Here is a 24,714-nt window from a genome sequence, read left to right as displayed (position 1 = left end):
TACTTATCCCCCTACCCCCTTCCTCTGCCTAGTACAGAACCAAAAAGAGCAACCAGGAAAGTGTGCATGAAAATGGGCTCATGCTCTCCTTGGCTCAGTGGATAGAGCGTCAGCCTGTGGACTGAAGGGTCCCAGGTTTGATTCCGGCCAAGGGCACATGCCTGGGTTGCTGGCTCGATCCCCAGTAAGGGGCATGCAGGAGGCAGCCAATCAATGATTCTCTCTCATCATTGATGTTTCTATCTGTCTCTCTCCTTCTCCCTTCCTCTCTGAAATCAATAAAGAAATATATTTAAAAAAAAGAAAATGGGCTCACATTATTGAGGCTCTTTATTTAAAAAAAAAAACAAAAATGAAATAAAATTCTTGGTTAGGGTTTAATTTTTTAGAATGTTTTATTTTAATTCGTTTTACTTATTTCTAAAAGTTATATCTAATACTATTTTTTAGAATGATATTTAAAATGTGTAATTTTATAATTTATACTAGTGCCCCTGTGCACAAATTTGTGTACATTGAAAGGAAATTAATTAGAAGTTGGCTGCAGAGGTGGGACTGGGTGAGAAGGGCCAGACACTCCCTGGAGCCAACCTCCCCTGGTCCCTCCCTGGCTGGCAGCACCTGGGACAGCACCAGGCCGCTTGAAAGTTGTCTGCAGAGTGAGCGGGGTCCCTCTGGCAGGTGGGGTTCCTTGGCCTGGCCTGGGAGGATCAGGCCGAAACCAGCTCTCCTACATCCCCTGAGGGGTCCCAGATTGCAAGAGGGCAGTTCTCAGGTGATGCACCCTGGAATTCCTCTCTGGTTCTGGGTGCATCCCCGAGAACCGCAGCTGCCAAGTCACCGCAGCTCAGCAGCTTCAGAGCATCTCCCCCTTGGTGGTCAGTGTGTGTCATAGCTACTGGTTGGAACTTCTGGCCCCTGGTGGTCATTGCGCATCATAACTACCAGATGGACAGTTGGATGGTCGCTTAGGCTTTTAATACATAGATTTTACCTGTTTTTTTTTGTAATTTGTAACTTTTTGTATTTGGAAATATGAAATACCTTGTTTCACTGATCTTTAAAGAAAAGGTTTAAGAATACTGAACAATTTTTAAATAAAAGGCTGTTCAGTATGATTCAAAACACACCCAAACAGCAGTACTTCATTTTGTTCCAATATTGTGGTCACTACTCTGAGCTTTTCAATCTTTTTTAGCATTTATAGAACCCACTGCAAACCTGATTGATACTCACGAGTTGATCCTTTAGATATTCTGCTCTGGATTTTTCTTTAATAAATTCTTAGTTATTACCAGTTTTTTTAGGAATGGTATTCTTTTGCTAATTTATTTTTCAACTTTAATCCATTATATTTCTTCTAAGTTTTTATCTACCATTTGTATACAAAATCATTTGTGGAGAGATTATTTTCACCTTTGTGAATTTTCCTGTTCGTACCCCTGTTAATCTCTATATACTTTCTCTCTCTATTGCTCAGTCATCCAGATCAATCAGAAGTCTTACCCTGCTTTCCAGTTTGCCATATTTATATATATTTGATAGTTTTAATAAGTATAGGTCAGGCTCATGATTTAAATATGTTTTTAGAGTTAATACAAGTGTAGGGCTAGTTTCCAAAGCATATCACTTATTGTACACCTTTCAGATGAAAGGCAATGATTGATAACTTTTGTTTTCGGATGGCTCCCAGCAGCTTTTTATATTCTCACTAAGATGTAATAAAAGCTGCATATATTGCCACTATTACTTTACCATTGCTAGTGTTCCTGACTGCAGAAACCATGTGTTACTTACCTTGGATGAGAACTGGAATGACCCTCCCAAAATCCACATTGGTGAGATGGGATTTTACAGAGGCATTTCTCATAAAGCTGATGGTCTAAAGTAGAACCCCAAGTCTGGCCACTACCTGCTCAGCCTGTTCCCTTGTGTTTTTATGTACCAACCTCACCTAGAGTGATGAATGCGCTTTCATCCTCTGTGCCTAAGGGCCCAGCACAGTGCTTTGCAGGTAGTACATAATAAATGTTTCTTGAATTGAATTCTGTAGGAATTTATACTTTACTGTTTATTATAGGAGAAAATGTTATTAGTCCAGAAGTGTTTTAAAAATGAAATATTTTCATAAAAGCAATACATGGGTATAGTTTAAAAATGCAAATAAAACTGGAAATGGAAAACAGCAGTGCCCACCCCTCCCTATCTTTCAGTCTCTGCCCACAGGCAGCTCCCTTCAGCTCTTCAGCTAGTTTTTCTGACATTTCCTTCAGTTTTCTAAATAATATGTGTAGGCAGCTATTTCTGGGTTTACCAATTTCAGTCATCATCTTAACATCTGAGATAAAGACTTTAGTGTTCCCACATCAGCTTCACTTTCTCACCCTTTACACATCGCACCCTTTACAGTGAAGTCATGAATTTTGGTTAAATCAATGGTTAGTTCTAATATTACTATGACTATGTATAGAAGTTTACTGCTGAGTCATGTCATATATGATGATGAGCAACTCTTCTTTCTTGCATAATCTTTGTTTTGCTTTTGGTTGATGATCACTTTCTTTTTAATCTGTCTATTCTTCTGTATAGACCAAATACTGTTATGTTTTCCAGAGGCTCCAGTATTTCTGACACAGACTCATCATTAAATTCATATGTTCAACACAGCAGTTCCATTTTATTTCTCCTAATTTTTTTTCTGGAGTATTTTATATTTTGCTTTATTGTAGACAAATTGCTTCATGACCTCCTCTGCTTTGCTGTCTCCACCATAATCTCATCTTCCGAGATGTATTGAAAACTGTGATCCTTTATTGTTTCTTCTTATGTTGTCTTTTCTTATTCCTTTACTCTGATTTTAGTTTTGGCAAAGAGAAGAAATAAGTAGCAGTGGCCAAGTTTATTAACTTATTTCAATAAAGTCTTATAGGTTTTATTTTTGCAAAATAACAGCATAAGACTCTGCAAGGTATTTTTGAAAACTTTTGTGAACTTGCTTTACCATTTCTCACCGTTCAGTGTTAACAAATTATTCTTTTTCTGTCTCTCTCACGTAATTGGGAATTTTACCATTATCTACAAATGGGATTAAAATGAAAGCAAGCTTACACAGGAATGTTGTTTTCTGGATAAAGTCACTTATTTCAGTTTTGAAAATATTTCTCATAAAATGAGTAGTAGATGGGCTTTAGAGAGGATTTAAAGTAATGATGATATAGTTAGTCCTGTTGATCTCTTGTCTTACAGAGAGGAGAAAGTTGGCAGAGCAGCCCGAAGTGGTTTCTGTTGATGAACTCAAAAGCCTGTTAACACTCACAAGGGAACACTTTTTAGATCATTTTGAAACTATTAATTCTAAAACAATTCTAAGAAAAACAGACAAAATTATTACCTCCAACCTGTTAAATGGTAAGTTTTTTGTTACTTTAAATATTAGTTGTTTTTTGTATGGCATTTATGACAGTTACTATTTATTATTAAAACTAATAAAATATATTCATCAAATTAAAATACATCTTATAAACTTAAATAATTGACATATATTTGTATATACAAGCCCAACAGGTTCTCAAGTAACATCATTTCATTCAACATTGTTTAATTAGAACATTGATGAGATGCCATGGAAACCTAACTCTGGTTTATATCAATTAGCCTATGGTAAAGTTGGTTTCTTAATGTCATTTCACTTAAAGTTGCAGCACTTATCGATGGCGTTAAGTGAAGACTTACTGGATGTGTGTGTGTGTGTGTGTGTGTGTGTGTGTGTGTGTGTGTATAAATAGTGAGCTGTATTTCTTATCACTTAAGGATTAAACATTTTCTGATTACTTCTGTCAGAGAGCATGGTCAGTATAGTTGTTTTTGAGCAGAGGGGAGAGGCTTTTAAAGTGATCCTCCGACTCTCACTAAGCTGCTAGAATGGGTGGGTTTCTATCACACTATGTTTTCATAGGTGAAATAAATAGAGCCTACATGGAAATTTAACGTAGTTAAAACCACATAAGATGCTCCACATTTGGCATTCATTGTAGCAGGAAGAGTCGCCAAGCTTTACTGAGGGAGCAGGAAATCATTTATAGTAACTTCCATTTCTTTCTCTTTTCCTGGTTTCTATTGTTGTGGTGAATTTGAGTAGAGTGAAGCTTTTCAAGACGTAACAAGAAAACATTTGAAGATTGCCTAGCATTTTAAATGTACAGGATAACTTTTATTTTTATTCTGTGAGAATCATTTTTATTCCATAGATCAATAAGAATATGACTGAAGAATCAAGTTAACAGTAATGTGTATTGAGTACCTTTTATCTGTTTGACACCATGAAGGCACAGAAAGAAGTAAAAATTTGAGTCTTTCTAAGGGCTTCTGATCTACTTGGAAAGTAAAATATAAATTTAGCATTTAGAGTATGTTTAAGAGGCCATGCTCTGGAGCTAGACTGCCAAGGTTCAAGTCTTAGTTTTGTTTCTTCCTTGCTGAATGTCTGGGCAAGTTGTTTAACCTCTCCATGACTTTTTCCTCATGGGGAAAAGAATATTACTCACTAGATTTATTGTGAAGAATGAGTTGATACATATAAAACACTTAGAACATAGTAAGTGTCCCCAAATTGTTGAGCTGTTATTTGTATTGTCATTGTTATTTCATCATTTTTACATATCAGTCCCAATGTTAAAAAGCAGTTTGGAATAATCTGAAAGATGTTGGAGACAGTATGGGGTTACTTGTAACTGGGAAATGTGTTCAGTACGTGAGAGAGCATAGCTTCTTGATTACAGCATGGGCTCTGGAGCAAGAAGTTGGAACCCCAGCTCTGCAGCTTGCTTGCTATGGGACCTTGGGCAAGTTTCCTAACCACTCTGAGCCTCAATTCTTTATCTTTAAATCAGGGATAACAGGTTGTATGAGGATTGCATTCTTTATAAATGGCTTAGGAAGTTGTCTTATATGAAGTAAATGCTATATATTAGTTAGGTAAATACATATGCATTTTGAAGAGAGAAATGTAACTAGGACAGTTACAGAACTCTTCGTTAGGAGCTGAGAGACTTGATGTAGGTCTTGAGAGATGCACTTTTATTATGAGGAGATAAGAATAAAGAAAGCTTAATACTGGTTTGTTTGTTCATTTCCAAAGAAACTTTATATGGTATTTTGCACATTTCAGGCTATCAGCCTCACTGAATGTCTGAAGTAAAAATTGAATCCAACATGCCTTTATGCACACTCAAGCACAACCCCCCCCCCCCACACACACACACACGGATGTATGAGTGTATCTACGTGTATACATTTTAATGTAGTTAAATTCGGTGTGTTAATGCTTTTCAGTGCTTATGTGTATTTCTTTCTCTTTAGACACCTGTCCAGTGGATTCTGTTTCTTCAGATCTAGTGGAAACCAATCCTCTGGAATGGCCAGAAAGGCATGCTCTTCAAAATTTAGAAACATTTGAAAAAGCTAAACAAAAAATGAGGTAATATTTAAACAGCTTAGTATTTTATTGTTCGTTGTTGTTTTTTGTTAATACTCACCTCATTATATTTTTCCCATTGCTTTTCAGAGAGAATGCAAAGGAGGGAGGGTGGGGGAAAGAGAGAGAAACATCGATGTGAGAATGACACATTGATTGGTTGCCTCCTGCATGCATCCTGACCAAGACCTAGGTTTGAACCTGTAACCCAGGTGTGTTCTCTTGACTGGGAATCAAACCCAAGACCCTGCGGGTTGTGGACCTATGCTCTAAATGCTGAGCACACCAGCCAGGGCAACAGCTCAATATTTTTAAGTGAACTTTCTTACATCTCACATTGTGTTTATGAGATACTAGTTTTGTTGTTGTTGTTGTTGTTTTTATCCTCACCTGAGGATATGTTTTTATTGATTTGAGAGAAGGAGGGAGGGAGGGCGGGCCCAGTTATCGGAGTCATCATTGCGTGTGTCTGTGCCTGACATGCCCTCAGGCTGCGTGCTGGGTGCTGGCATGCCGCGGGTCAGGTGGGCGAGGGGCTCCTGCTGCAGGAAGCAGAGGAAGGCCAGAGCGGTCTAGGCCTTTGCAGGGAAGAGTGCTTTCTGTTTTTCCTCTGGGCTCCCAGGTGAGAGAGGAAGGTGCTGGGGGGACCCCAGGTGAGCCCCTCACTGCATTTGGTAGCAAGTAGAATGTTTCCCCCCAGTTTCTAACTCTAAGCATGGATACCTCCAGCTTTAACCAGGATTTTGATTTTCCCCGTATCCCCTTTGAAAGAATTTCCCCTCTATAATTAGAGGGGAATTTTGCCTTATGATTAATAAAGCTATTCTTTCATGTTTTATTTTTTTCTGAAATAAAAATCAATTGTTAATATTCTTGAACACCGCAAGCATTAAGTAGTAACAGAAGTAGCCATGCAGAGCAGTCTTTGTAAAGCAGTACAGCTCGGTCTACCTGGCCAAGGTGATCTCCAACCCTGAGCATTCCGCCAAATCATGGGCAATGGCTGATATCTGACCATTTTTTTTTAACCTACAGAAATGGCAAAGTCAAATGGTTTCACTTAGTATTATTATAATTTGATCTCAACTCGACTCCTTCCTAGACTGATTAGATGCTTCTGTAGATCTCACCTTGCATTCTGAGTCACATTCAGGTCAATATGCAGCCCCCCCCGCCCCCCCACCTAACAAGCCCTGTAATTTTGTGCAGTCCTGCCTCTGAGCACTTCAACTTAAGAGTCATTCTTGTGACAGTCTCAGCCAAAGTGGTTTCTCCAGAACTCATCTCCACCAGAGGCCTTCGTCTTCTTCCTTTTATGAGAAAAGAAGGAAGAAAGGAAAACAGTTGTTTGACCATTCCTATGTGTGGAATTTTCCACAGCCGAATCTCTCTGCCGTGTGTTCATCGGGAATATTCTTTGGTTCTGATTTTTTTGTTCCATTGGTGTTTGTCTTTTATGTGTAGTTTTTCTCCTGTGTCTGGTGGTTTGCATTTGTTCACAGCGAAGAATTTAGTACTTGGCTGCTCTGTATAGGTAGTTGGGTTGTACTTCCCCTATATTTGTGTAGTCTTGTTCCCAACCTCCTGTCACCTGGTTTAATATTTGGGAGACGGGAGATGCAGGGTGGAGATTGCCTGACAAGCTTCACTTGGTCTTTATACTGAGGGGGATTTATTCTGGGGATGTCACTGCTGACACTGGGGCAGGCACCTAGTTGTGGGTCTTCAGAGAGCAGTTTCTTTATCTTTAATTTGGAGGTAAAAAGTATAGGGGCGAGGTATGGTGTGGGAGGGTGGTACTTAAACAACTCTTCTAGTAGGATTCTTAGAATATGTCATCTGATTTTTGCCCACTGCCACACTGTGAACCCACATTTAGAATCGCTGTGGCTTTGTAGGACAAGACGAAGAAGATAGAGTCTACTTGTTTTCTAGTTTTATCTCTAGTTCTCCTTGAGGCTCTTGTTCTAGTTTCTAAATTTTTGAAATTCATTGAACTCTTTGGTCCAGCATTTTTTTTTTCCTTTTTTTTTTTAACCCTATTATGACTTTTAGTGTCCAGTACTTCAACATCTTGATTTCACTTTGTGGAGTGAAGAGATTAATGTATATGTTTAATCCACCATCTTGGACTAGGAGCTTATTTGTCATTCAAGGTCTAGATCAAATATCACCTTTCTTCTTAAGCCTTTTTTTTTTTTTTTTTGATGCTGCAACTGATTGTTATCTTTTTTTTTTAAGCATCTCAGGACTGTGTTATTCGTGAGACTTATTTTATTGTACCTTTTCTACCTCATTATACATCTGTATGTTTATCTCCTTTCACTCCTCACTTCCTTTCTCCTGCCTCAAGTCAATCTATGCACTAAATCACGACCGTGATTATGAGTCTATAAATTATCATCAGTGAACTCTTTTTACTACCTCACAATGAGATTTACAAAGTAAAATGCTCAATAAATACTTGTGAGTACTTCAAAATATGGGAGATACCATTAAATTCTCGGTTGTGGACAAAAATTATGTTGCATATTTCCAGAATTTGTTTTGTGTTAAAACAGGTTAAACTGGAGAACAAAGGACCAATATGTAGTGATATTCAGAAGTCATAAGAACTTGGTTTTAGACAAATTCAATCACCTGTTTGTGAATTTGTGGCTTCATCTTTTTTTTTTTAAATATATATTTTTATTGATTTCAGAGAGAAAGGGAGAGGAAGAGAGAGATAGAAACATGAATGATGAGGAAGAGAGAGATAGAAACATCATTGATCGGCTGCTTCCTGCAAGCCCCCTACTGGGGATCGAGCCCACAACCCAGGCATGTGCCCTTGGCCAGAATCAAACCTGGGACCCTTCAGTCCACAGGCCTATGCTCTATCCACTGAGTCAAACTGACTAGGGCCTGTGGCTTCATCTTTAAGATGGGGGTGACAACAAGAGTTCTCCTTCAAAGTTGTGAAAATTTAATGAGAATATGTATGAAAAAATACTTTGCAAGCTTGAAAACACTGAACAAGATAAAGTGCTGTCACTGTTTTGGTGTTTGTTTCTTTGTGGGTTTTTTTTTAATCCAAGACATATTTGGTAACGTAATTTATCACAAACGGGCTTTTAAATTGCTTTGATATCCTTGTGTCCAGGACTCTATATAAATGCAAATTATACATTTCCCCATTCCATCCAGCCTGTAAAATGATTGAGAGTAATTTTCATTAGGAACCCTTTGTGAGTTACTATTAGAGGATAGCTATATAGAAATTAAATTAAGCTCATAATGTAGTTCTTGCCCTCCTGGAATATAAAGTTCATAGAACATACTTGAGAATTTTCTTATCTGTTTTTATTAGATTTATATTTTCAATTTAAAAATAAAGGGAATGGGCAGGGGAAAGGGGCACCGTCGGTACATTATGGGTCGTTAACGTATAGAAATGTCACTCCTAACCTATAATGTCATCATTTTATCATAATTATCAGTAAAAATGCTTGATTTGAGTAGTAAAATAACCAGGAAAGAGTTGAATTGATATGAAGTCAGGAAATAGTTTTTTGTGCCTGTACAGGTTTTATTTATGCTTTGGTGACAGGCCATAGCTTAATCTATGACTCAGTACTTGCTATAACCTTTAAAATGCTCTGAAACTAAAGTGTTTTTCTCTTTCCAGTTTCTAAAACTTTTTAAGAGCTTTTCGGGTTTTTAGAGTGATGGAGTAGAAATCGTACCCAGTTCAGAGTCAGTCTGCTTCTGACTGTCATTTCAAATAGCTGTGTCACCCTGGCTCTGTAATGCAAACTATGTGCGTTAGTGTCTTCATCTGAAAAATAGGAATATGATTTTTTTTTTAGGTTTGGTGTGCTGATTTTCACTTTACAAAGTACTTATTTTCAGGTGCTAACTTGATTTTGAAGTAAGACCTATCCTGTCTTTTTCAAGGAAATTTGTGAGGATTAATCCTACCAGACCTGAGGCCCTGTCCCCTATACCTGGGCTCCTGAGCATTAAAGAGAAAAAACCAACATGATATAGAAAAATGTTAGTTACATGCAAACAAGTAGTTAGAATAAGATGGAACTTGGAGATATTGTAGAAAATAGGTCTACCTTTCATCTACCTTTCATCTAGCGCCAATTATTCCACCTTTGTGTGGAAATTACTGAAAAATCAGTACAGCAGTTTGGTAGGGTTATGACTATTGTATGTAAAAGAGTTTGAAGAGTATACAGTCCTGCATATATGTCAGGTATAATAATGATTCAGTGCTTAGTAATAGTGGCATAATCGTGGCCCGAAGGGACCTTGGAGAGATTTCTGATTACTGCCTAATTTCATGGTTGTGCTTTAAGTAATCTTTTAAGTTCTTAGAAAATTGGAACATTCTGTCTCTACCTTTAAAATTTACAATATTGTTGAGTTTCAGAATATACAAGAGATTTTTTATTTAAATTTTATGAATTTGATAACTTCATGCTACTAAATAATCATGCCATCATCTATATATTAGTATATAAAAGCCTAAGCGACCTAACAACTGGTCACTATGATGTGCACTGACCACCAGGGGCCAGACGCTTAACGCAGGAGCTGTCCCTTGGAGGTCAGTGCGCTTGCAAAGCCAACCTCCCTTGGCCCCTCCCCCCAGTCGGCCAACCTCCTGTGGCCCCTCACCTCTGCTGGCCAACCTCCCATGGCACCCATCGGCCCTGATTGCCAGCCAGTTCGATGGACTCCACCTGTGCACAAAGTTGTGCACTGGGCCTCTAGTTTATCCTATATAATAAAAGGATAATATGCAAATTGACCCTAACAGCAGAACGACTGGGAATGACTGGTCACTATGACACACACTGATCACCAGGGGGCAGATGCTCAATGCAGGAGCTGCCCCCTGGTGGTCAGTGCACAGCCACAGGGAAGAAACTATTCCAGTGAAGTTTTTATATGCAAGTGGACATCCCCCAAGGGCTCCCGGGCTGCCAGAGGGATGTCTGACTGCCAGCTTAGGTCCGATCCCCCGGGGAGTGGGCCTAAGCCAGCAGGTGGACATCCCCCGAGGGGTCCCAGACTGCAAGAGGGCACAGGCCAGGCTGAGGGTCCCTCCACTACCCCCCCCAGTCCACAAATTTTTGTGCACCGGGCCTCTAGTAAGAATATAATTTAGTTTAGTAGCCTTATTGATATGGTAACTGTAAGTTACGGTAACTGTGATCTAGAGGTTTTTAAAAATATACTTTGATATTAAATGATTTGCAAAGATTTTACTTTATTTTCTTCCTAAATGTATAATTCTTCCATTTTCTTTGTGTATTTTTCTGGTTTCTGCTCATGTCATCTTTTCCTAATTATGAGGAATTCTAATCCACTTTTAATAAATCTACATAACATTATTTTCCTAGAGCTGGTTCATTTCCTCATTCATCTGAACAGTTGCTGGGCCACAAGGAGGGTGCACGGGATTCGACCACGTTATTGGATGCTAAAGAATTGCTGAAATTCTTTACCTCAGATGGATTACCAGTTGGAGATCTTCAGCCTTTACACATTCAAAAGGGGTAAGTTATAAACTTATAATTTCCAATTAATTTTTTAAAAGTCATTGAAAAAACACATGGCATCTCATTTCCCTGTTTACTGGTGCCCTGTGCCACTTAGGCAGAATTCCCAATTTGATCTCAGTGTTTATCAGTTGGCCATAATCCTCACATTTTACCAAATGTCCCAGTGTTTTGTGGTATTGAATGTAAGGGAAACAAAGAATAAAAGCAACCTCAGCATATTCCCTATGAAAGTTAGTAGGGAATATGCTGAGGTTCTTTGTATACAAAGGACAGTTCTTTTTAAGAAAAAATTATAATTTGACTTGCAAATACATATTTTTAATTCTCATTTCTGTATTACTGTCTAGGTTTTATTTTGCTGCTGTGTACTTGTCCTGACATTGTCAGTCATCCCTAATAGTAGCAAAAAACACATCTTTCAACTGAAGAAATAGGAAAATGGAATAAAAATTCTTTTGAAACTATAACATTACTAAGTAAGAATTCAGTGTCTCCATGAATAATTTATAACTAATTTGACTTCCAAGATAACTTCTACTAAGCTACTAGTTAATAAAAACTAGGTGTTGCTGTTGTTGACTAACTGCAGCTAAAATCATGACATCAAATACTTGTGAGATTTGAACAATTTATTCACAAACCCAATTTCTTTTTGTTAATCCATTATTTTGAAAACCCTTCCAAAGGACACTAAAAATTATAGATCATTTCAGTCACTTTAACAAAGGTTATTTTGACAAATACTGATTTTAAAGGTAAATTTTGGAAAGGCTCTATTTGAAAGTAGTTATATTTCAGAAATAATGATAGAACTTGTTGCCGTCATGTGCATGTTCACTACAGAGAGAGGGAGCGACTTTGAAAACTTGAGCATTGACTCTGGGTCTTAATAACGTAATGATTTTAATGACAAAAATTGTGTAATTTTAGAGTAATTTTCTTTTCCTCCTACCTTTGAGAGATTGATACCCGTTTTTGTGAGGATCAAGAAAGTCAAAAAGTATATAACATTTTCTTCTATTTAGTTTTAGATTAGTATTTTTTTAAATCATGAAGCATGAACTGGCAGAGTTAAATGGGTCTGCCCAAACTGAATTAAGGTCTTTACTCTTGTGGCCACAGGTCTTTCTGAATTCAGTGTAGTAGTGGAGATATATTTAATTATTTCTGTAGTTCACAAGTAATTTCTTTAGGGAAGTTTGATATAGTTCCTTGATGTTAGTAAAGAACTGCATCATTATCAAATATGTTTTCTATTAAGGGCAAGTTTTCATGGCAGTGAATCAAGAACTTGTAGACTCTTCTTAAATGCTTACCTATGCAAGGAGCCATTCAAAATGCTATAGTAAATTAAAGTTCAGGCATAACTCCAATGAATATTCCAAAGAAATGTTAAATATTGACAAAATACATACTTATTAAAATGTTTCTTTTAGAAAGAACAAGGTGTGAGTAAAGTTAAGCAAAAATAGATAAAGTTGCTGAGAGTGCTTGAAATAAGAAATGGATAAAACATAGTAAAGGAAAGAAGTGAAATAAATGGCAGGTACCTAAAGAGTTTTGTCTTACAAAATGTTCACTTTTATAGTCACTAGTCAAAATACTGGGGTCATTGCAATTTATTAGTGTTACTTTTCGTGAACACTTTAAGTAGATGCATTAGAATATAAATTCTGGTTTTTAGAATTTATTAAGGAGCATATGTCTTACATTTTAACGTAATAATTACAAATGCTTATCATAGTACCCTAGATGATTTTCAGTAACAAATGGGCGGTGCCACATTTACTAGTTAATAATGCCACAGAGGGGAATATGTGATAGGAGATTTATTGTTTGTATTCTATCTACTTGTCTTTCTATTTACCATTTCCAAAACTGCATTCAAGCCCCGGCATTTCATTGTTATGTAATTCTCCCTTCCCCACTCCACCCATCTGAGTTTCAGGAACATGATCCAATATCTTAGACCTGTGCCTCCAACTTAGGCAGAGGAGGCAGCCACCCATTAGAATAACCAGGAGAGCTTAGCCTAATTGCAGTGACCTTCCTCCCAAGATTTTGATGTCTCCTAGGTATGGGAAGGGCTAAGCCTGGATACTTTATGTAAGCTCACCATATGATTAGTTTTGTTGTTTTTTTTGTTAATCTTCACCCGAGGATATTTTTCCATTGCTTTTTTAGGGAGAGTAGAAGAGAGAGGGAAAGATAGAGAGAAACATTAGTGTGGGAGAAACCCATCTATTGGTTACCCCCTGTACAAGCCCCGACCAGGACCTGGGCCTGGGAGAAGCCTGCAACCAAGGTACATGCCCTTGACAGGAATCGAACCCAGGACCTTTTAGTCTTCAGGCCAACGCTCTGTCCACTGAGCAAAACCGGCTAGGGCTCACCATATGATTCGTTTTAACATACCTGTTGATTGAAAAATCTACCTCAGAAGAACTGAAATCAGCCTATAATAATCTGTAATATTTAAAAGCTTGCTGACTCTTAAAGTCCATGTCAAGATGGGTACATTCCCCGTAAAGAAAAATCTAGGTCCATGTGTTATAGTAGGAAGTAAATACAACCTTTGTTATCAGAGATTTGAGTTGACTTTAATTACTCCTCTGCAAAAAAAGAATATAACTAAATGCATAGACATTAGTCCACTCGATCAAGAGAAAAAAAAAATCCCAGAATAATGCTTCTTGAATTTCCACTACAGATCATTTTCTAATCTTGATTTATTCATGTTTCAGAATAGTTTTGTGAAATAAGTGACATTACAATTTTGGAAACTTGAGACACAAAAAATGTAAGAGACAAAATCCACAGGCCTATCCCTGCTTCATTTTCTTACTACCCTTTGTGATATCTTAATTTTTACCCTATGTAAAATTCATTTGAAATGAGGGAAGTCAGATTTCTTTATTTAGACATTTTCTAGAGTTTTCTTTGTCATTAAATAAACTTTAAATATACGTTTACAATTTTTATTTCAGGGAAAAGACTTTTGTTCTGACCCCAGAACTCAGTCCTCGGAAACTTCAAGTTTTACCTTTTGAAAAAGCCTCAGTGTGTCATTATCATGGAATTGAGTAAGTTTTTTTTCCCCCTAACTCTTCTGCATGTTGTTGATGTAGCTTATCTTATTTGTGTTTTGAGAGTGAATATAATAAAATGATATAAATTGAGATACAGAGCCAAAGAGAAAATACGTCAAAAAACAAAGTAGAACGTACACAAATAATTTGTCTTCTATTGCAAAAAGTAAGGTTACTGGATAATTAATCACTTTTATAGCATTTAAACATCTTACTATTAGTTACTAGATATTTTAATCAGAATTATTTTGGTGTCTGTGTATGAATGTATTTACACTACTTCTGGTCCCATTAATATTCCCTGGTCACTAATTACACTGTAATTGCTCAGACACTATTAGATGAAATGTGTTCCTATTTGTAACATGTTCATATTATGTGCACTTTTGTAGAATTTTAATTGACCAGTTTGAATAAAATTTCAAAGGATTCTCTTGCTTAAAGGTTTTAGCAGTTTCCAAGGGCATGTGCACACCTACCATTTTCACAAGGACAAGATGGTGATCATTAATATGTTTTACAATAAATTTTCAAGATTAGAGATTCATTTTGGAAAATACTTAACATTCTTAAAGCAAGACATTATTTTACACTGATTTTTCATAAATTGAAATAGAAAAGGACTTGATTTTACCTTAATCTTTGAGAAGCAACTTTTAAGTTTATCAGTGAACAGCAGAAATATACTCTTTTGATTGGTCTGCGGACTTGAAACACATGATGTAAGTACAGTGTTGAAATACAGATAGATAATGGCCCAGAGGATGCAACAAATTAATGCCAGGAACTATTTGAGAGAATTTCAAAGAGGAAGTCTGAACTAAGTTTGAAAGAATGATTAGAGTTTACCTGGCAGAAAGGGAATATCTGGGGGATGAATGAAGTACGGAGGTACAATTCTAGAAGAGGAAATTGCAATTTTGGGGTTTTTTTCTTTATTTTTTTATTTTTATTGGTTTCAGAGAGGAAGGGAGAGGTTGAGAGAGATAGAAACATCAATGATGAGAGAGAATCCTGCATGCCCCATACTGGGGATCGAGCCTGCACCCCAGGCATGTGCCCTGATCGGGAATCAAACCGTGACCCCCTGATCCATAGGTTGACACTCCACCACTGAACTACGCCAGCAGGGCACAGTTTCATTTTTTAGTAAAAGTAATAAGTATATTGTATAATAATGAGGCCATATCAAGTCATTGAAAACCATTGTTGATATGGAAGGGAAAGTGATCTTTATTTTTGAGGCAGTAGAAAACTTTTATTTTTAAAGCATGAAATTAGATGCTTAGGTTTGTTTCATTGAAAGAAATCTCATTGTCCTTTGATAAACTGTCCTTTGAAGTATTTTAAGTAAGAGATGTTGGAAGACTAAAATACTATCAAGACAGGGAAAACAGGGAGGAAAATATAAACTTAAGAGCTGTGTAAAGAACTTGAGAAACCAATTAGATGTTGGGGATGAGAAAGCAGGAGATATGAATTTCTTTAATGTTCTAGGTTAAGCACATTGGGTAGATAGTAGTGCAATCTGAGAAAATACAGATGGTCGCCATCCAATAAGTCATTCTAGGATGTTTTGGTTCCTTGATACATTTAAAGAAGATTTATTTTATTGAAGGAATATTTATATTTGACACTAGAGGCAAAATCTTCAGTTAGTTTATTTTTGAGCATCAAAATAAAACTCCCATTAAAGTCGGGTGCAAGAAAAGATCTGCAGCCATCACTTTTTAAAAAAACAAAACAATTTTCCTGTATGTTCTAGCCAGTGAATTAAAATGAAGAAAACTAAAGAGTTTGAAAGAGTTATATGTATTGAAAAGGAGATCAAAAGTTTTGTTTATTTGTTTTTTGTTGAGTAGAGATTTGAAAGACTATTAGAAGTAGTGGAAGAATTTGCAAAATATGTAAAATGCATAGTTTTTCTCTAACCAGCTATTTCCAATTTTGCACACAGTGAAAAAGAACCCCTTCAACATAGCAAGTCAAACATAAATATCAGAAATGATCTTAGCAAGAAATGTAGAATAGAAAATTTTGCAGATGTTGATAACATCTGTTTGCTTAATTTAGCTTAAAGAAAAAATTAGTGATTTACACTGAAAGTTATGCAAAGGTATTATTCACAGTGTTATTTAAAATAAGAGATATTAGAAATAATGTCTAACTTTAGGGCAGTGGTTCTCAACCTTCTGGTCCTTTAAATACAGTTCCTCATGTTGTGACCCAACCATAAAATTATTTTCGTTGCTACTTCATAACTGTAATGTTCCCACTGTTATGAATCGTAATGTGAATATCTGAAATGCAGGATGGTCTTAGGCGATCCCTGTGAAGGGGTCGTTTGACCGCCAAAGGGGTCGCAACCCACAGGTTGAGAACTGCTGCTTTAGGGGCTTTGTTATGTAAAATGTAGAACGTCCATAAAATAAAATTCCCTGTCACCACCAGAATTGCTAAAATTGAAAAGACTGATAGATATTGGCAACCTATGTGGCACAATCAGCACTCTTGCACATAGTTGGTGGGAGTATAAAATGATATATCTACTTCAGAAGATATAAGATCTGGCAGATTCTTATAAAACTTGAATACTCAGATCCTGTGACACAGAAATTTCATTATGAGGTATTTGCCTAAGAACTGTAAACGTAACTTTGCAAAAAGACTTGTATAAGAATGTATAGAACAGTGTTGTTCATAATAACCCTATCTGGAAACAGCCTAGGTGTACAATAGGAGTAGGGATTGATAAACTGGTATATGTACTCAGAGTCATACTACTCAGAAATACAAGGAACAACATAATTGAACATGCAACATGAAACTAAGACAAAAACTTCTGAGTGTGGAAGACATTGGATTTAAGGACTTTAGAATGACCAATCAGAGCTACAACATTCAATAATATATCTTTTCTGAAAGAAGTCCAATATAAAATGCTAATTTAAATCTAAATAGTTTGGAATTGTTAACAACAGGCAACTCAGAGATAACTACTAAATCATGAAAAGATAAATGCCATTTGTTCAGGCTTTTCATTTCTGATATTTGGGGAAAGAATTTCTTATTTGAGAGGTTATGTTTTTCCTCTAACATCAAAAAGTCAGGTATGTTTTCCAAATAAACTTGAATTTAGCTAAACCTTTTATTTAAAGTATTCATGTTTTTAGCCGGAATCCTTTTGTGCAGTAATTACAGATTGGACTTTTTGTTTGAACTAAATTTACCTTAGTCATATTTAAGTGGGAGCTTCTTTAGAATCCCCTAGACTGTTTTTATTATATTTTTTAAAAATATGTTTTTATTGATTTCAGAGAGAGGAAGGGAGAGGGAGAGTGTGATGGAAACATCAATGATGGGAGAGAATCATTGATTGGCTGCCTCTTTCAAGCTCCCTACTGGGGATCGAGCCCAAAACCCAGGCATGTGCCCTAACTGGGAATCGAACTATGACCTCCTGGTTCATATAGGTCAACACTCAACCACTAAGCCACACTGTCAGGGCTCCACTAGACAGCTTTTTTAAAAAAAAAGTCCATGGTTGGGTCTCTCCCCAGATGGATTAAATCAGGAACTATGAGCATGAAGAAGAGTAGTTTTTCTGAAAATTCTTCAGGCTGTTCTAAGGTTCAGGCAGGGGTGGACCTCTGAGGAAGATGTTCTTTACACTTTACACAAGAGATGGTATACTGCAGTGGTTTAAGTCACACTTGGAAGTCATCACCTGGGTTTAAATCCTGGCTGTTCTGAATATTATTAGCATATGCTATGGTAGAAAATAAACCCAATAATGATGATGACATAATAATAATAATAGCAATGAGAGTAATAATAATAATGACAGCAGCAGCATACACCTATTGACTGCTTTGCTTGCATGTGCCAGGCACTGATTCGAAGTGCTTACTTGTACCCATTCAAAGAATCCTCCCAACAGCTCTTTGAGATGACTGCTATAAATCTCATTTTGCAGACGAGGCAACAAGAAGCTTAGATAAAGTTAAGTTATTTGGTCAAGTTCACCCAGCTAACCAGTTGGGGAGCCAGATTTAAATCCAGTGAGTCTGGCTTCCTAGTCTATACTCTTAGAAATCCAATATGAAAATGTCCCAAGGGAGAGAAAAAGTCCCTGAAACCTCCATCAGAGGTTCGGGTAGCGAGACACTTCTTGGGAATTGAGCTAAAAGCTTATGGACACAAAATTTGATTTTACTAGTAGGAAGCATCTTAGAATTTTACAAGCGAAGAGGATGGGTAAAGGAGAAAGGTTTTGGTTTCTGTAGCCCTACCATTAGTATGTGAAACGACTTGTGTTTCCTCGATGCAGCTGTGGCATGGGGGAAAGTGAAGCGCTCTCCAAGGTCACACACTCATAGCTGATGTTCCTGATGTGCTTATTTTTTGTACTTAACATGGGACTTCCTCAAGCCCGGAGATTCCCAGAGCTGTCACCTCACTGCTTCCCTGAGTCAGGTTTAGGAGAAGCCATATGTACAGAGACAGCCACATAGTTTGAAGGAAAATCTGTCGATCAGTCAGTAAGGTGGGAAGTGAGTTTCGAAGGAAAAATTCAGACTGTTCTCAGTTGTTTGGTGAGCCAGTTTAGAATGCCTTTATATGCTTAATCTTTGTGATGAAAATACAGTAAACTTGCCCTTCCTAACAGAAGTCAGCATTTCCTGTTGCTACATATCAGCCATGCTGAGAAATTAGAGGTTGGTAGAGATTTAAAAGGTATTGAAAGAGCCACTGTATTATTTTGAAATAAGCCAGGGGATTAACTTAACCTATTGCCCAGAAACAGTCAAAGAGGAATCAGATGGTACTTCAGATTTTTAAATCTCTTGCCATGTCATCTAGCAGGCGAGAAAAAACTTGTGAAGAAGTCAGCCATTCGCTCAACCTTCTAAACGTTATTAGGAAGTGAAATAAGAGCTTTTTAAGTAGATGTTTTCTAATTGCTTTGTGAGGGCTTTGTTTCTCATGATCTTCCTCTTGTTTAGATATTGCTTGGATGATCGAAAATCTTTAGAAAGAGATGGGGGATTTTCTGAACTTCAGTCTCGTCTTATTCGTTATGAAACTCAAACTACTTGCACCAGAGAGAGTTTTCTAGTACCCACTGTGCTGAGCCCTCTCCCATCTCCTGCGGTTCTATCCGAGCCTGGAAGTGTCCCTGATGGAGAAGCTTTACAGAGTGAACTCCGGACTGAAGCATCCCGGTTGAAAAGGAGATCGAGAGACCTGAACTGTCTGGATCCCAAAAGAAGGTGCTCTTAAGTACACACAAATAGTATCTGGACAGAGATTATGTTAGTCCTTAGGTGATTTTCCCCCCCATAGTAATCTTTCATATTTTTAAGTTGTTTTCTGCATAGATTTTAGATTAATTCTTTCATACCAGGAATTTTGTTTTTATTGTGAGCAATTAATGATTTGCTTATAAGTTATAAAAACAAATGACTTGGAAAAAACACCCTTTTGCTTGCTTTATATGCTAATATACAATCCATTAACACAGTGGATTGTAAAGTTTCCCAGCCACGGAACACTGGAGATCTTATGCAATAGATTAAGCAGCTCTGTGGAAGAGGGTGTTTGGGGATGGCAGTTCTCTTAGCTCTTCATTCCCTCTCCCTCACAGTGCCTGTTTACATTGGCTTCTTAAAGGGCGGTTCCAGGCAATACCATTTTATTTTTTTTATTATTATATTTTAATGTTATTTTATTGTTTAAAGTATTACATATATCTTAATATTACATATTACATATTACGTAAAGTAGTACATATGTCTCCTTTCAGGCAATACCATTTTAAAACCACCTGTGTCGGGCCCTGGCCGGGTAGCTCAGTTGGTTAGAATGGTGTACCGATATACCAACGTTTTGGGTTTGAGCCTGGATCAGGGCACATGGAAGAATCATCTAATGAATGCATAAATAAGTGAAACAGCAAATGGATGTTTCCATCTCCCTCTCTCAAATAAATAAATACCAGTTGCTTCATATAAATAAAGATTTAAAGCCCACATAATATAATAATGCATTATATAAAACTTTTCTGGATACTTTTTTTGCTAGCTGAATAGAATAGTCAAATACTTGAATTTATCTTCAGAATCTTTGTCAACTTTAGGTCTTTGGCATCTAAAGCAAGTCTTAAATTATTGTTTTTAAATCTTTCACAAAGTATGAAATATGTAAAAGTGAAATGTTCAATTTTTTTTTGAACAATAATAATGTTAGAACACTATTTCTCTGATATAAAATAACTAAATTATTTTCATGAGGACTTTAAAAATTCATGGTCCTTTTTACACCTGCCAAAGCTAAAAAGCAAGTTCATTTAGGATACTGTATTTTGTGACAGTGCTCTATTTCTGACGCGTTCCAGAAACAAAGTATATTGTGGCCTATTGGGTAGCAGAATTGAAGACTATAAGACCCTGCCTTGTAAAAGGAAATTGAAGCATTTAGAAAGGTTAAAGCAAGAGTCAGTTTTATTTGTATTTGTTTCAACACTTATTTTGCACAGGTAGTTGCATATGTACATAGAAACCAAATCATAGGTTATGGTTTCTTTGGCAAAATTATTTAATAAAAAAGTATAAGTACTTAACAAATAAGTATTGAGTCTATAAATAGCACCACCAGGCATTCCCTAGCTGATTTATGTGAGAAATTGTGAATTCATGGGGAGGGCAATAGTAATATTGCTGAAATTCTGTGTTTTAGTCACTCATTTGAAGAACTAAGGGAGCAACTGTATAATATGATGGTGATTGCTTATTTAAGGCAGTAGTAGCAAGAAATTTTGTTTGCTTTTCTTGGGTTTATGTTGCAAAGGATATAGCTGTAACACTTAAGACAGAAAATGGACCTCATTGTTGATTCACTTAATCTATGTTTTTGATATTTTTCCCCACAATAGACTTGTGAAATCTGAAAGTTCAGATTCTCTTCTTTCTCAGATGAGTGGCAATACAAATCATCACCACCATGCAGTGACATCCCAAAAGCCACAGCCTAAGAGAGCATTATCTATGACTTGTCCATCTGTTCCTGTTCATAGCTATAAAACTCCAAGAGTCACTACAAAGGCCAGTTCAGGTCAAAAAAATGTGCATGAATCAAAGGCACTGAGGCAAACTAAGGAGTCAAGGTCACAGAAACATACACGGGTAACGGTTTATTTCCTCTCTCTCTTCATTCTATATGGCAAGAAATTCCTTTGATTCATTTCAAATGTATGTCTAAAATTTTTATGAATGAAATGAAATGGTATCTATAATTTACTTTAAAATAATCCAGTGCAAGAAGGGTAATGGGAAAGTGGGTGGCTGGTAAATGAAACAAAATTAGCCACAGATTGATCCTCCTTGATAGTGGTTGATAGATGTATTGAGATAGGGATTTGTTATAAAATCTTCTCTCTACTTTTTAGTGTTTAAAATTTTCCAATAAAACAGTAAATACGCTGCTGTGTATAGCTCCTAAACTCAGATTTCAATTCAGAAGCCACAATTTTAATTCCTCTCAAGATATTCCAGTCACTTCTTGCTAAAAGATAGTATCCTGTGACATGTGTGACTTTGTAGACATTTCAGATCTCTTTTCTTCTCAGTTTTGCCTTTAGCATGGCTACATGATTGTGTATTGTATAGAATTTAGCTTCAAAGCTGAAGTAACGTTTGTACCTTTTCCATAAAATATTAGTCCTGTCTTATGTTCTATTGAAGATGTTGAAAGAAGTGGTTACTGAAACCCTGAAGAAGCACAGTATCACCGAGGCGCACGAGTGCTTCACGGCCTGCAGTCAGCGTCTCTTTGAGATCTCGAAGTTCTACCTTAAGGTACGGTCTCTCCTCTACTAATGGTAAAATGGAGGTCTCGTTCTCATGTTCCTGTTTGAAATAATGGTTAGTGATATTTTTCATACCAATTGCTTATAACTGTTGCCAGATTTTTTTAAATGTGCAGGTAGAAAAAATGGAGCTAAAATATTTCAATTTATTTGATTTTAGTCCTCATATATACAAAACCACATTTTAATTGGTATCCCCAGTATTTCTCTCCTAAGCCTTTGATTAAGTTGATAATAAGCTTCAAGAAATATTTAAAACTGCATATTGACCACATGTATTAAATTCACCGTCTTCCTAAAATCTCTCAAGATAGATAGATAGTATTCAAGTACAAAAACCCAAGAAAAGAGGAAAGAAACATGTAGACATGTTTTTCAGTAGATTGTTGAACAAAGCAAATGGAAGTGTGGTGTAGATGAGCAAATGAATTTGCAACCTAAATGCCTGCCTAGTAGAATACCAGTTAGACACAAACCAATTCAGCTGCCACCGTCTCTGACCTGCTCAGACTCGAAGACACCAGCTCTCATGGAAAGCAGGGGAATTCAGTCAAGTTCTACAAAGTGAGCCGGGGAACCTTCAACTTGCTCAGTGTCCCTCTCTCACAGTGCTAACTACAAGGTCTATTCCTTCTAGTTTTCTTCCCCACCCCTGACAGGGAGGAAATAGTCTCTGGAGAAAAAAGAGTCAGAGGCTGCATTTTAAAAAAGCCAACTGGCCCCCGATCACCCTACTGTGTAAAGACACCAGTGAATAAACTACACACGAGACAGAGCTTCCAGTAAGATTTTCAGTATCTCTATTTGAAGATGACTGGGTAGCCAAGGATTAGCAGATTTTAAAGGAATGCTTCTCACACAAGAGATGTCAAAACATAAAGGATAATCTCAAGGTTATTTACTAATGACTGTCCTCTGTAAGTTAATGTGCAAGTTGTAAAATGCTGTATGTATTTTGTTATGTTTAGGATCTTAAAACTTCAAGGGGTCTATTTGAAGAAATGAAGAAAACCGCAAACAACAATGCCGTACAGGTAAATCATTTATTCCCCCAAAACTACATTCAGTCAAATTTCTGTTGTATTTGAAAGTAGCTTTGATGCTGTTGTCTATACAGTAAGGACACTCTTTGAAATACTTAGTAATAGATGTCGACCAGCAGGTTGCTCTGTGAACAAGAGTTTCTATAATGATGCTAAGAAAGGAAAATTTTTAAATAAATCATCCAAAGAGCTGGAAAAATTAATCCATTTTGGTTCATTGATTGAAAAGTTTGGTTTGATTTCTTTCTAGTGACCCTTTGAAAACATTTGAAGCATTTTTTTTTTAAGTCTCTCATGGCAAAGGGACCTTTTTCCTCTTTACACTCTTTTTTTTAATATATTTTTATTGATTTCAGAGAGTAAGGGAGAGGGAGAGAGAGACAGAAACATCAATGATGAGAGAGAATCATTGATTGGCTGCCTCCTGCTCACCCCCTATTGGGGATCGAGCCCGCAACTCAGGCATGTGCGCTTGACCGGAATCAAACCCGGGACCCTTCAGTTGTAGGCCTATGCCCTAACCACTGAGCAACACCAGTTAGGGCTGAAACATTTTAAAATAAAGGTGAGAAAATAGAGCAGAATCTACATTTGCTTCCATGGGAAGTTATTATACTCTGCAGTGGAAGTCAAGCAAAACGTGCTCTCCAGTTAGAAAATAAAACGTGTTTTTAAGATAAAACAGGTTTTGAGACTGTGACCTGTTACTTTTTCTTTTAAAATTTCTACTATAGTCTTTTGAAGTTTTAACAGTATCTTTTTCTATTACTTATATTTTTAATAGAAATGAACCATAACCATGTTTTCTTCTCCCTCTAGGTGATTGAATGGGTATTAGAAAAGACAAGCAAAAAATAACAGAATCATTCTCCTTGGACAATTGTTAATTGGGCAAGCTATTACTCACTACTTCCTCTCTTATTTTGAACATTATAAACAAATTTCAGACTTTATTCAAAGAATAGATGTTACATCTGTAAAGAATTTCATAAATAATCCCATATTTATATAGTTTTGAGGATGCTCAGTTAATCTATTTTTAATTATATATATATTATAGTTTTATTATATTTTAAATTTTTAAAGTTAATATTTGTATATATATTTTGAAATTTTTACTGTTGGTTATTTAATTATTCCAATAAATAGAAAAAGATGTTTCTTTACTTCTTAGTAAATGTCTTTTTTCTTAGGTCTATTTAAATTATTGAGCCCCAAGTAAGAGAGTGCAAATGACTTTTCTCATGTGTTTCAACAGCATAATTTATTGGACAGCTTCTGATTTAGAAAGTATTGCCAAAAAAACTCGAACAATTAGCCATCTTCCCTTACCCTGCCCCAGCGCCACCACTGGGGCTAGTACTAATGTTTATTTGGGATTAAAAAAAGAATGGGCAAAAATTGTGAAAATAAGATATAGCAAAGGTGATTCAATACAGAGTCCCAGAAAAAATACTTTTCCTCCTTGTAGAAGATCTGGGAAAATGCAGAAAATACAAAGACGAGTGCAACAAATTCCAACATTGCCCCCATTTATCTGTGTAGTCTCTGTTAATATTTTATGCAATTATTTAAAAAATCTTTTCAAAATTGGTGTCATCTGTATGTGTGTATGTGTGTTTATATGTGTTTATGTTAATTTATAGTCTGCTTTTCACTTAACAAAGTGTCATGAATTTTATAT

At 36.5% G+C, this 24,714-nt stretch overlaps 1 protein-coding gene across 2 annotated transcripts in view; it reads left to right on the top strand.

Moving 5' to 3' along the window:
* The window catches only part of MTBP (MDM2 binding protein), a 50,861-nt gene extending 26,786 nt beyond the window's left edge, over positions 1–24,075 (top strand). Inside the window, exons 14-22 of one of the 2 annotated variants that reach the window (XM_006769090.2) lie at positions 3,247–3,408; positions 5,359–5,476; positions 10,870–11,025; positions 14,019–14,114; positions 19,127–19,393; positions 21,055–21,304; positions 21,863–21,976; positions 22,956–23,021; positions 23,850–24,075. In XM_006769090.2, coding sequence (XP_006769153.1) covers positions 3,247–3,408; positions 5,359–5,476; positions 10,870–11,025; positions 14,019–14,114; positions 19,127–19,393; positions 21,055–21,304; positions 21,863–21,976; positions 22,956–23,021; positions 23,850–23,888 — 1,268 coding nt within the window. In that variant the 3' untranslated portion in view covers positions 23,889–24,075. Of the gene's footprint in view, positions 1–3,246; positions 3,409–5,358; positions 5,477–10,869; positions 11,026–14,018; positions 14,115–19,126; positions 19,394–21,054; positions 21,305–21,862; positions 21,977–22,955; positions 23,022–23,849 lie in introns of those variants that run through there. The other variant, XM_015567447.1, reaches the window with a different exon arrangement.
* Positions 24,076–24,714: the final 639 nt, after the last annotated feature.

This window comes from Myotis davidii, unplaced genomic scaffold (assembly GCF_000327345.1).
Source record: "Myotis davidii unplaced genomic scaffold, ASM32734v1 scaffold1, whole genome shotgun sequence".
In the NCBI taxonomy this organism is placed as follows: domain Eukaryota; kingdom Metazoa; phylum Chordata; class Mammalia; order Chiroptera; family Vespertilionidae; genus Myotis; species Myotis davidii.
The sequence above is the reverse complement of the archived record's forward strand: the minus strand, read 5'-3'. Positions and strand labels throughout refer to the sequence as shown.